The 13482-nt window shown below is 44.6% G+C and overlaps 2 protein-coding genes across 3 annotated transcripts in view; one reads left to right on the top strand and one right to left on the bottom strand.

Annotated features, from left to right (window-relative positions):
- Positions 1–432, top strand: part of tefb (TEF transcription factor, PAR bZIP family member b) — a 7559-nt gene extending 7127 nt beyond the window's left edge. For both annotated transcript variants that reach the window (XM_035181689.2, XM_035181688.2), the window contains exon 4: positions 1–432. This exon is cut by the window's left edge and continues 590 nt beyond it. The gene's annotated coding sequence lies outside the window, so the exon portion shown is untranslated.
- Positions 433–4292: 3860 nt separating this feature from the next.
- Positions 4293–12317, bottom strand: LOC118123705 (protein Tob2). The gene is made up of 2 exons (XM_035181245.2): positions 12084–12317; positions 4293–9159 (listed from the first exon to the last, which is right to left on the bottom strand). Exon 2 carries the CDS (start codon positions 8965–8967, stop codon positions 7762–7764), a length of 1206 nt encoding a protein of 401 aa, XP_035037136.2. The 5' UTR covers positions 8968–9159; positions 12084–12317; the 3' UTR covers positions 4293–7761.
- Positions 12318–13482: the final 1165 nt, after the last annotated feature.

The raw sequence follows: 13482 nt of genomic DNA, 5'->3' as shown, positions 1-13482 counted from the left end.
GGCTGGTACAAAAGAGTCACACGTTTTTTTTTTGAAAAACGAAGACACACACTTCCATTTTCCTCACTGCACAGCAGCTCTTCCTAGAGGACCAAAGCATGAGTAACGTCAGCTAGAAGTCGTGTATTTAGAAAAGGGGCACGCGGTCCCTCACGTTTCCTTGTGTTGCACTTACGTTAGTGTCTGTACTTCCTTTAAAATGCTCCAGCTGAGGCTCATAGGAAGGCCCGGGGGGGAGAGGGACACACGAAAACATGAATTCAGGAGCAGGAGGCGGATTCGCCGCCTGAAGAGAGAGACGGAGACGAGTCAAAGAGCTCAGGTCAGCAGAGGAGGAGGAGAGGAGGAGATAGTGGCGAGATTCAGTCACAGTTAATTCCCTCTTGTAATCCACATCTGCACACACACACACACACACACACACACACACACAAATGCCGTTTAAGAAAGAAGTTTGTATATATGTTCATCTACCAGCACCACATACAAAACGTGTGTGAATCAGTGTGTAATCCATTTTTGCACCTTTTTCTTAAACAGAAGGTGTGTGAAGGTTTCTCGTGGTGGCAGGTATCTGACCTTATTTACCACAGTGGGAGACTTGGTAGCTTATAAGGCGAAAAAAAACAAAACATGCATGACCTTCAGTTTAAAGCTACTGTTTCCTTTTCTACTAACCTCAGATCAGCTTCCAGAGCCTCACACTATATTTTACTAAAGAAGACAGATTTGGGGCGACGGTGGTTTTACAAGGGGAGCGATGGAGAGGTGGGGGTCTTATTTGCGGTAGGTTCCCGTTTTTGCGCACAAAGGGCGAACGTTCGATGGTCTCCAGGGCCCTCGCCGCTGGAGGGGTACGTTCATATATATAGGGATGTTTATTATACTGCACACTGCAAGTAGAGGGTGCTAGAGCCACTGCCTGTGACGGCTGGATGGATTTAAAAAACAAACATTTAGCCAGTTCCAAGGTGGACTGCTTCTAAATCTTGTAATTTAATGATTGTCTCACGGTCTTTATTTCCTACGACAGGAAATCCAGTCCGTGTCTTTATTAACCCAATACTATTCCTTATATCTGCCAAATAGTCAATGATTGCTGTATTTATTCTGATGGTAATAACGCATCTGTTGATTGTGATGTACAACAAATATGTCAGATTATTCCATTTCCTTTTGAGAGTCAATACTTTACATTGATGAAACCAATGACAAAGCAGGGATTTAAATGGGTAAACTGTGCTTTTGGATATTTATTTTGAAAAACAGATTTATATCGTTAAAAGGTTTTTACATACAGTGAGTGTCTGAACAGCAAGAGGACAAGACACACTCTTATTTACCTCATCCAACACGTCTTTATTTAGAATGGGTCAAGGTTGAGCAGGGCTACAGGGAGGAGGACGCTGAAGCAGAGAGCACATACAAAGCAGCTCAGCTCCAATTTGGCAAAACCTCGAATCCCACTTCAAGGTTGTTTTTTGGCCAAAGTGGCTGAGTTTGTGTTTGGATCAGCGAATACATTACAGACTGTTACGGGACTTTATATCTCAAGTGTCTTGGACTGATGCAGATGTTGTGGTCGGTCGGCTCGTGCTCGTAACCGCCATAATCTTGTGAAGGAAAAATAAAAATGGCAATAATACTCTGTTATGTAATGCTCGTTTAATTTCAGTGATGATGTATGTAGACGTTGCTATGATGTACTAAATAGAAAATGCCCCTAAGTCCTTCGTGCTTCCAGTTTAGATCCTCTGTAGTCCAGGATCCTAATGCATGAAACCCAGTAAACTTGTGTTTTTTTTTTATTCTTGACTATTATACACCAAGTGTACTTACGTCTGTAAACCATCACTAAAAACTGGATGTGTTTTTGGATGGTCGGGCCGATGGCCTGTTTGTACAGTTCTGTCAGAAACGAACATCTCAGCTCCGATGTCTTGTGTTTGTAGCTCGTGTACCAGCTCGTGTACCAGCGAGTGCAGCCAGCGCTCGACCTCGAGGGGAACACGAGCTGGAATCGGCATCTTTCGATCACTGTGTGGATTGTTTTTCTCTTGACGTCGAATCGATCTATATCTAGATACACTGGATCAGTTGGTGCTTCTGTGTCTTCTCGATAGTTCCCGTGTTTCAGTTTCCAGACGGTGTAGAGTTAACTGACACGTGTAATTTATTTACAAACCGGCTGCATTGTCCTGTTTCTACACCAGTGGAGTTGATGGATGCAAAACTTTGAGTTGTTTTTATTTAAAAACCAGATTGAAATGTTCTGCATCAGGCCGACTGAGGGGACTGGCCAATGGAGCCTTTTTAGGAGGCAATAAATCCAGATCTTTTATGGTACAGCATTCAGTGTGTAGCAATTTTACTGATGCAAAGTTCCTCATGAAACTGGCTTGTAATTGCTGCTCATTAGGGTTCAGTGGGTCGCAGGTTCAGCTGCACACCTGCCAGCCTGCGGCGATAACTGGGAATAACGAGAGCAGTGGTTTAGACCTGCAGATGTAGACGTGTCTCCACCTCCAGACAAAGTTACAGCGTTTTAATCCTTTACAGCAGCTTTGTTTCAGGTGTTTTATTTCACCTGTTAAAAAAAGACCAAGTATCAGTCACACTCCACCATTTTAACCTTCATCAGAAAAAAGGCATGGACATGGTCTTTCTATAAAAATCGAAATAAAAAAAAATTCTGCATCGCACATAAAAGAAAAACGAGAATAAAAACTGTCAAAAGTCAGAGTGCAGTTCTTTTCCTTGGCTCTAGGTGGCGCTAGCACTGGCACGTCTGAAGGTCTAAACCACCGTCTTCAGGCTCAGGTCTGAAACTGTTGGAATTGGCTTCAGGTGCTTTTCGCGTCACTGACACTATTCTCCTATACTTGCTATTCAAAGTAGCTACAATGAAAAACGAATGAAAATATTTAAACGTCTCTATTGAAAACGTTTTTTAAAAGTTTTGTTATGTGATGTTTTTGCTTTATTTTTCTCTTTTTATAGAAACATGTGTTTTTGTTGGGTGTTTTTGTATCGTCCTAACCTTGTATAGGATACATGCAGCTGCAGTGCCATGTCCTAACTGTATCTTCTTTCATGTATGTGAAATAAATTGGGATTTAATGACATTTGGGCTCCGGGTCTTCGTGTGAAGTCGTGTCTGAGGAGGTGAACATGGTGCCGAGAGACAAAGAAACAATGGATCACAAGAAGCCGAGCAACTTCCCCATCCTCGTTGTACACAACACACCGAGTGCACATGTACACACACAATGTGATTTTGTTTTTGTTGTTCCCCACTGTCCCTTTGTTGTCCTGCTGCACATCAGTATTCCACAGGAGTAGGAGATGTTGCATAATGATCACATCAACACACACGGGAGCAGCATTGCGTAACAGCAGCAGCCTCAAAGAGCAGCGGGATGTGTGTGTGTGTGTGTGTGTGTGTGTGTGGGGAGGATGGAGAGAGGGAAGCAAGGGAGGGGCTCTGGGAATCAGGACGGGGGGACAAGGAGAAGAAAGGATCGGGTGGATTGAATGATGAAGGAGACGGGAGAGAAAAGGATGCTGACGAGAGAGAGAGGGAAGAGCTGGGGTGAAGGAGAATGGGAAGGATGAGGGGTTGGGGGGGGCAAAGAAGATGGTAAGGGGATGGACAGAGAAAGATGGAGAAGAGGGATGCAGCTGTAGACATGTGAGGAGGAGGAGGAGGAGGAGGAGGGGTGGATGCAGCGAGTGGGCGATGGAGATGTGGAAGACGAACCAAGGAGGAGACCAGCCTCGCATGTTAATGTCACACCACTCCATGTTACTATAAGAAGCACAGCCCTGCCTCACACACACACAGACAGAGAGACAGAGACAGACAGACGGAGAGACAGACAGAGAGACAGAGGGCTGGATGATGAAATTTAAAGTAATATCTGCCGGGATGGGTCCAGCTGAGGAAGGTGGTGAGCAATCTGGCTCCTCACCATTTGAGAATTTCATCTTTGCTTTGAATTATTGATCAAAACATCACTTGAATTTATTTACTGCGAGAGGAGGACACGCTGCTCCGGCATTTTCCATCTGAGGCTTTTTCATAGGAACATGGGGAAGGGGGGTGGGGGTGGGGGGGGGCTGCTTTTTCAAAATCTTTGATCTGCAACATGGTCAACATTAATTGAGTGTGACGCACGTATAGGCAGGAAGAGGAGGGGGGGGGATTTTATCTGAGACAAAGCCGAAGATTCGCTCCCATCAAATAACGGCGGCTCACGCAGCCCAGAAACAATGAGGACGACACAATTAGCTTATTTTCCATGCTTATTTTCGCCAATCTGTTTTTATTACAAACTTAAAAAAGAATCTGATACAATAAGAAAAACTGCAATAGTCACTCCCCCCATTCCTGAGGGGGCAGCACAGAAAACAGGTCATTGCATTTCAGTAGTGAAAGATTCATTACACATCTACAGCGTGTACAGATCTGATACAAAATAGGAAAAATAATAAAATACAGGCAGGAAAGAAAAGCAATATATTTATACATCTTCTGAACTTTTAATTATATCCATTTATTCTTAAATGTTAAATCTTACATAGAAAATAAACTTCTTTTATGACAATGAAATTCTCCAAAGTGCAAAATAAAACGCACACATCGATATAAGCAAAAGGACATCAGAATACAAAATTCTTGTTTTCCCCACTTCGTTAATGATCAACCCTGATTGTAGAACAGCCCGTGTTTCCAGTAGAGGAGAACAGTTGATTTGTGGCGAGTGAGAAATGAGGTCTTATCTCAGCTCAAACATCTCTCACCTCAAGAGCCAGATCGGAGGAAAATTAGTGACAAGACCCCGAATAATCTGACACATGTAGGGAAGAGAAGGGACATTGCTGACCCCCCCCACACGACTTTTAAACACACAATGAGAGAAGCAGTTTACTCGGTTTGTTTTACGCAGGCCTTCTCAACCAGGGTTGACTTAGATCAGAATCTCATTCCGAGCACATTCATTTCCACCGTTGTTCCAAACCTGACGTTAACACTGTCTTCCTATTGAAGAGATATACATATATTGATTATATTCTTTCCCCAGGGTGCAGAGAGAGGTAGAAACCCCTTGAATCTTTCAGGGTAATTTTAACTTATGGCGTTACATTGCACTAGAGAAGGGTGAGCATCTGTGTAAGCAAAGACAGTCTGGGATATGGCTATAGTATCAGGACCAGAGGACCAGGCTGGGGGGGGGGGGAAACAAAAACAGATGAGATAAAGTAAAGTTTGTTGGGAAATTAAATATGAAGGCGGCGAGTAAATAAATACGAGTAACGCTTTAAAAAATTAGAAATCCAGGGAGGAAGTGGGGGGAAAATCACTGTCAGTGTTTTTAAATAACTTTTAACAACATGAAATGCAATTAATTCACATGACGAGGGGGTGGATATTGCGAATCAAATGAATTTGAAATGTAAAGATTTTTGGTTTAAATGAACTGCCTGTGGGGATATTGTCGCCATCTTTTCCTACACAAACCCACTGTAAACATTCGTGCCTTTAAACTCCAAACCCAACTTGAAGAATGAATACATTTACCCGTCTTTATTAGACAAATGCTTACATGATACAATAAACATTCAATACTTTATTCTGTACATCTTTATTTTTTTTTCCTCAGTTTGCATATATTCACGTTATTTTCTGAAAAAATAACCTCGGCATGTAAGAAACTAAACAAAGAATCTCAACATAAGAACTTTTTTTATATACACATATTCCTGGACTGCAGTCATCTCTTACTCATACAAATGCAAGTGATAATTTGCAAAAAAATAGAAATATTGGAAATAAATTACAAAACAAAAAGTTAGAAATTCTTCTTTCCCTCACAGCCACATTTACAGAGACTCCCTACACATATATATATATATATCCCCTTAAAAAAAGAAAACAAATATTCCATGCATATGACAAGCTGTGACATCGCAATACCAGTGTGAGCACAAGTCAAGGGTCCTGGGGTCATTTAAAAAAAACATTTATGGATACAAGGAAAACACTTAAATCAACGGACAGGACTGACAGCATCTCCACACCGGCGTGATGCATTTAAATACAAATCTAGTTCGTGTTTGAATCTCGAAAGCGTTTCACGACCGCTGGATCCAAAGTGTCTTAACCAAACAACAGGGCAAAGGAATGGTTTAGGTGCTCACGTCTGTAGGAGACACAGAGCATCAGAAGCCCAATAATAAAGTGCTGGACAGCTCAAATGGACATGGGGGTAAGAACACGGACCCGACTGGTTCACAGACGTTTAGAAACAACAGACTTCCAGTGATCTGATGAGCCATCCGATAAAGCAACGAAAGCCACACGTCAATAAAGAACATTCATCTTTGCATCTTTGTTCACTTCACTTCACCGCAACTGAAAAAAGAAAAGAAAAGAAAAACAGACGGAGCAACCCGAGCTGTAGGATTCTGCTTTTTCTTTGTAGCAGCCGGAGAAGCAAGAGATCACTGAAGAATTTGAAGAGGAGGGAGAGAATAGTGTGAGCCTTTGGCTTCAATACCAGTTAAGCTCACCATAAACGTGCTCTGGGTTCTAAAGTGTCGCTCTCTAAGCCAATACGCCCTGGACGCCGCCGAGGCAACAGAACCCCGAAGCCGCTTCTCGCCCTCTCATTTCCTCCCGTCTTCCCTCGCTCCTCTCATGCAGTGGAAAACCTCTCCTTCATAGCCAAAGTCATGCTAAGCCATTTATCACAATCCCCACTGCTGAGCTGCTGCTGCTGCATCCCCCCCCCTTCCCTGCCTGTTCACCTTCACACATTGCTGACTGGAATAGTGTGAATGTGAACAGTTTCTAAACGTTTGTGTACACGCACGTCCATTTGAATATGTATGAGACCATAACTTGCATCCCTGTCTGTATAACTGAGGTATCAGCACGTAGTTTGCCTTTCACATTCACCAACATTTCCCCCGACAGGTACAATACATTCCACTTCATTACTCCCCCTAACATACCAGTGCTGCCTCTCTGCGCTCACGTCATTTGAACCCTTGCCATGTACACACTCCAGCTGACGATAAACTGCTTCCAGAACACACCCGCTTACAACAGCTCAAAATATGCCTCTGCACGAGTGCGTTTCAAGGGTAATGGCCCCAACGCACAATCAGTGAGTCTCCTGATCACGCTAAGCCACAACAAAACAGAGCTGCACGCACAGAGACAGCAGAGCCCCTCTTTCCCTGTATTCGAGGCAAGTAGGGCAGAGCAGATTGCAGAGCAAAGTGCTGAGCTTTCCACAGCCGTCGTTCCCTGCAGGACTTGGCCAGGTCCTTTTCCACAGCATGACAGTGCAGTGCAAAATGGCGCTATACTAAAGCCGGGTCCATTAGACTACAAGTCAAGAAGAATAGAAAAAAAAAAAGTCTCTCGCATTAGAATTCAATGCAAAACAATAAACGTAAGAGATTGGCAAGGACTCAAAGTAGAAAGGAACTCACTCCCACCCACCACATCAAAGCCAACACATGGAACGTGACGAGCAACAGCGATGGACACAGGGGCGGGGGGGGTTAGAGGTCGTGGAACAATAAAACAATAAACCACATGAAATATTCAGTAAATGAAATGAAAATTTTAAATCTTTGTAGTAAAACTAATTCTTAATTTGTATCAGCATTAGAACAATTTCTTAGAAAAACTGAAAATATCAGGAGCGTCACCGTCCTAACACCCAACAACTCATTACAAATGAAGGCTTAGTTGGCCAGCACCACAGGCTGGAAAGACTGGCTGGGATATTGCAGGTTGTAGCCTCCTAAACCCTCCACAAATGGCGGCTTCTCTATGTAAGAGATTCCTCCGTTGCTGCTGATGATGCCCACGCTCTGGGGAGGAGGAGGGCTCGAGAAGGGATCAAAGGACGGATGGGTGTTGACAGTGTGGGGCGGCTGGAAAGGGCTGGCGTGAGGCTGCATGGGCTGGGAGTCGGCATCGAAGTAAAGGGGGCCCGGGGATCCTGGGTAGACAAATTCTTTGGCGTTGGGAGAGAGCTGGCTGGGGATTGGACCTCCGAGGGAGTGCAAGGAGAGAGACAGCGGCTTGTGCTTGAGCAGCTCTGGCGGCGAGATGGTGGTAGGAGAGCGGGAGAGCATTCTCTGGACAGGTGGTAGGACAACTCCAGAGCTGGCCGGCGACCCGGTCCCGGTGCACTTCTTCATCTTTGTCGAACCGAATTTAGTGGCGGCAAAGCTGGCGGTGGTGAAGGTGATGGGTTGAGGGCGGGCGGCGGGCAGAGCGGAGGGCGGCTGCTGAGTGGCGAGGTAGGGCAGCCCGCCGCTGGGAGGGGAGGGGGTAGAGGTGTTGGAGGAGTGGGCAGCAGGGTCGGTGGGTGTGCTGGAGCTGGGGTAGCTGAAGAGCCCGGGGCAGGACTGAGCAGACAGAGGTGTGGGAGAGCTGGAGTGCGATGGCATGAGGGCAGGAGACGCCTGACTTCCAATTGGCACAAACACCTGAGCATCTGGGTTGAAGCCCAGATTCTTGGCCTCCTCTGTCTCTGCTTCCCCCTCTCTGATAACCCCCTCGGCCCTCTCACCATCACAGCCGAGGCCTGGAGGATCCTCCAGGTAGAGCACCTTCACTGCCCCCTTCTCTCCGATCTGGTAGGACACCTCATAAGGGTCAATCCACACGCTGAGCTGTGCAGGAACATTTGCACGCACTTCCTCTGTGTCCAGTCCACTTCTCTTGGCGGCCAACTCCACCACGGGGTCCCTCTGCGCTCCCAGGTGAATGCAGCGGAAGGCAGAACCCCGCAGAGGGGCTTCTGGGTACCAGTGTCCCTCAAAACGAGACACCAGTATCCTCTCCAGCTCCTCGCCAAACAGGTCAGCTCGACGCCGAGGCAGCTTGTTGTACAGGTAGGACACGATGAAGTTGAGGGCGACCTTCACTTCTAGATGCATGGCTGCACCGTTGTAGCGCCGTCTTGGGAGCAAAGTGTTTCAATATGGTGGTGCTGACGGTGAAGAGATGAGACTAGAAACACAGGTTTTCCTCTGGCTTAGTGTAAAATGTATGATTCTGTTGGTGTCACCATGGAAAAGGCACCTTGAAGGAGAGGGCAGCGGCTTGCAGGCTGTTTTTCGCAGTCACAGCTGTGAAGAAGAAAACAGAAGTCATTTAACTTGGCAGGGACCTGAGGAATGTTGCTGTTATGTCATTGTTATTTAGCTGCAGACTGTTGATCACACTGGTTGATGGACACACAAAGCTTCAGTTGAACAGGGGCTGGAAAGTGCCATCGCAATAAATAGACTTTCAGTGATTCTCATTATTTTGGACATTATTGTAATTTTAGTTTTTTTGTCTTTGCTGCATACTATGGTTTGCAGCACTAAAACCACTGAAAGTATTAAAACATGTCAAAATAATAAATAAAAAATGTACAAGATGGTGGTGGAGCAGTTAAGTAAATATACCAAGGCTACATCCACACAAATGTTTTAATTTGGAAACGCATCAACTCTGCTACAGCTTCTGGCTTCCACACTACTACAGAGTATTAGACCCGCTAAGACGGAGAAGTTTGGAAATGCTGCTGGTCCCGTTCTAGTTTGAAAACCCTGTGGTTGTGTTTCAGTCTGGACGGGTAGAAATGGAGATGTTCAGAAACGATTGACTTAGACACTAACAACCACTCGCTGATTCGTCAGGCTCCTATCACACGACCCCCAACCGGCATTAGCCTCGTCTACCAGTGTAGACACAACATGGGTGAACAATTACAAGCGTTGCTGACCTTTGTTGTCTTTGATAAACGGCTTTTGTGCAGTTCAATTCTGTATTTTACAAGGATACAACTGTTTCCATGCATGGGAGACGAGCTATTATTCGAGCAATCTAATAAACAAATGAAAGCCTGGTAGTATGAATGAAGCCTTGATTTATTTTGGCACGCTGCTGCTTCCGTACACCTTGAGCCTAGTAGTACACATCTGCAAATATGAGACCAGTGGAAATGTCACTGTTCAGCAGGATGTGGAACAAGCCCCGTCTGCACTGACCTGAGGGGCAAACATTGATTCCAAAAAATAAACCTGACATTAGTCCAATTTATTGTGAAATGATTTTAAAGCCATTAAAATAGATTCACAGCGTTCAGGGCAAGCCCAATATAATGTCTTTATAAGGAGTATTATTTCTAACAATACAATATATGCATGGGTACTACGAGTTACGTCGAAGGGAAAGTATGGTACTTAACTGAATATATATGCTGTATCTGGTTTGTTAGCGGTGCACAGACCCATTTACTTATCCTCTATTTTTAGTGAGCAACACACAGCAATTACAAATGTTTTATGTTTTCTATTGGTTGGCTCTCACAGCAGCGGGATGCACTGATTGATGTACCAGATGCTGTGTTGTGGGCTTCATAAATCCTTTATAATCTGAAACCGATCTCACAGAGAGTGTTCTGCTTAACGCTGGAACACAGTCACAGGGTCCACGCAGAGTCATGCTGAATAGAGAGACTATATGCAAGAGGAAAACAACAACAACAACACAAGACTCCCTGAGGAAGAAGTATAAAATGGCAGGACAGTTAATCGACTCCACAGAACACCATGTCCCACCATGCAGTGCGCACGATCATCCCCTCCCCCTACGCACACACAAACAATTCACTCACATTCCCTGCCAGATGGGGATTCAGTAGCTAAGATTAGAAAGACTCCTCTGATTAAAAGACAATTGTAATGTTATTACAGATAAAGCTGCGGCAGCTGGACGCAGGGCCGAGGGAGCGACAGCCCAAGACGAGCTTTACATTTTCCTTTTGCATGAAAAAGGTGACATTGAGGGATAAGATGGGGGTTGGTTATGGGCTATAAATAGGAGCCCATTTTGCATCATCTGTGGTGCAAAATCCTCCCTGTGCCACCTGAGTAAAAGTGACTGAGGAAAAGGATCCTCGACCACAGGAGCATCCCCTGGCTCATCACCTGCAACAGCCATCACAACTAAAAACCATGGGTGCACACCAGAGCTAAGCTACCTACAGCTTCTACTGCGTTCTGCTCCTCTCATTACAAAAAAGGCAACATACACAAGCTCCAATGTCATTCAATGACATTAGAGGGAGAACTCAGTGAATATGTGCAGATTTATTACTTCGGGGGAGCGATTCCTTGATCTAAATCACAAACCCCTGCTTGGAATTTCATTAAAAAAGCAGCAATCTGCCACGTCTCACCGTGTTTGCATGTGCATCCTTCACCTGCATGATAAGTTGCACGTGCATGTTTTGTTTAAACACAACAAAAGCAACAGCAGGATGCCCATTGCTGCTTTTGTTTACATGGACTCATTATGAGGGCTGGGAATGTGGCTGTGTGCTGCAAAGCATCCACAAGTCAGGTTTGAACTGTTACAGCAGCAGAGCCACTGGGATCTCAAAAGAAACACAACACTCAATACATAGATGGCAGCAGAATCCCAGTTAGAAATGTTATAATTGTCTGAGCAACAGAAAGAGGCCTGACCGTAATGCAATAACCTCCGTGGAGGAGAAGATGAGGGATTTGTTGATTCCTGAATCCAGATATTCACACACTGAATTAGTAATATGTTGCATATCCACCTGCTGGGTGATTAAACTAAAATGCATTGAAAAGGAGGGGGATTAAAAGACGGTTTGCAGGAATTAAAAGCAGATACATCCTCCAGGTTTGTGCTGACGAGGCTGTGGCTCTCCGGGCAGCAGGGGGTCTACCTGGGAACCACTGCCATATGTCAGTGGGGCAGGAGGGACAGGGGCTGACATGCAGGTGGAGGATCACCGTCGACTTTAAATTAAATGATTAAGGTAATTGAGCGAAGAGGAGAAGAAGAGCAGGAGGAGAGGAGGAGGAGGAGGAGAGGAGTAGGAGAGTCCATTGCTCAGCATAAACAACACGGTCACAGCGCATGTTAACGGGCGAGCAAAGAGGAAACACCGGCACACAGGACCGAGGGGTTGTCACCTGACAGGCCGGTGATGGAGCTGATAAACCCGGGTTGACCGTTCGCCACTCACCTCCTCTCACAGCCACCGGCTCCTGCGTGCTCTCGGATAAATCCCCCCCCCCGTGTGCGGTCTCAGGTTCCCCGGGAGGACGTGTCTCCTCAGAGCTTCGCCTCTCCACGGTTGTTGTGCGTGTGTTTAAAATGGCAGCTCCAGCTTTAATCTGCAGGGTTGTTTTTCTCCAGGAGCGTCAGGGAGACAGTCAGCGTGGAGGCTCCACAGAAACTTTACTGTTTGACAACCCGGCGTATTTATACACTCGCCCACACCCCCGTGACGCCGGGCACTACTTTCGTCACCTTGTGTGTGGGTGTGTGTGTGTGTGTGTGTGTGTGTGGGTGTGTGTGTGTGTGTGTGTGTGTGTGTCTTTATTTACAGTTATGTATGATATAATAAATCATAACATGTGCTGCTATGTTATTATATTCTGCATCACTTCTTTTATCCATCAAAAACTAATTAAAAAAACAATAAAAAAACTATTTAAAAAAAACTAAATAAAAACGAATAAACAATAAAACATATAACTCCTACATTCATCTTCTTTCTAGAACCTTAAATAAAAATTAAAAAACACACGCACGCGGATGTTTTCGTCCCGGATGTTCAATACCTGGCAGGCTCTAGTTTCTTTGGCGGAGGGACATTTGTAGTTTCTGACGGTGCCGAACACTTTGCTAAAAATATAAGCGGTGATAGCAACAGAGTTTCTATTGGCTGAGCTGGGGGAGGACCCGCACAGCAGCGTCCGCTCAGCCAATCACAGCAGCCGCACACACACAAGGGGCTTGTGGGTAATGGTGTCCTTATCGCTTTAACCCTTTGTTGTGTATCAAAATACACAACATGGGTCAAAAGTTTGTATTTTCTATATCGTTGCAGTGAATGAATTTCATCATTCAGTATTAAGGTAATCGCCAATTAACTTGTTTTTGATCATCACAAATCCTTATTTACATTTTTTCATTCTTACTTTATAAACAAACAAAATGACCGATACAGTTTGTATTCACTACGGACGTATGCCATACATTTCACACAACTGCTTTTGCACATTTGATGCATGTAAGTTTTATTTTAAAATCCATTACTAGTGACAAAGAGAAATATGTACAATACTAACTAGCTGTTAGCTAGCTAGCTTCTTTTCTGGCTAGCTAACCATAGCTAGATCAACAAAATAAAAGTCGAAATAGAACAGTATATACTTAACAGACTGATTGATATGCATTTGAAAATATTCTTTTGATTTTCTTTATCCAGAGTGTTTGTATGGTTGGTCACAATCATTTCAGACTTAAGGTTGAAATGGTCCTAAAGATCCATAAGATATTTCAATCAATCAATCAATCAATCAATCAATCAATCAAATTTAAGTCAGAAAATGTCTGATAGAGATGAAGGGAGCAGC

The sequence above is a fragment of the Hippoglossus stenolepis genome, chromosome 16 (genome assembly GCF_022539355.2).
Source record: "Hippoglossus stenolepis isolate QCI-W04-F060 chromosome 16, HSTE1.2, whole genome shotgun sequence".
Taxonomy (NCBI): Eukaryota; Metazoa; Chordata; class Actinopteri; order Pleuronectiformes; family Pleuronectidae; genus Hippoglossus; species Hippoglossus stenolepis.
Note: the sequence above shows the minus strand (reverse complement) of the source record. Positions and strands in the feature narration are given on the sequence as shown.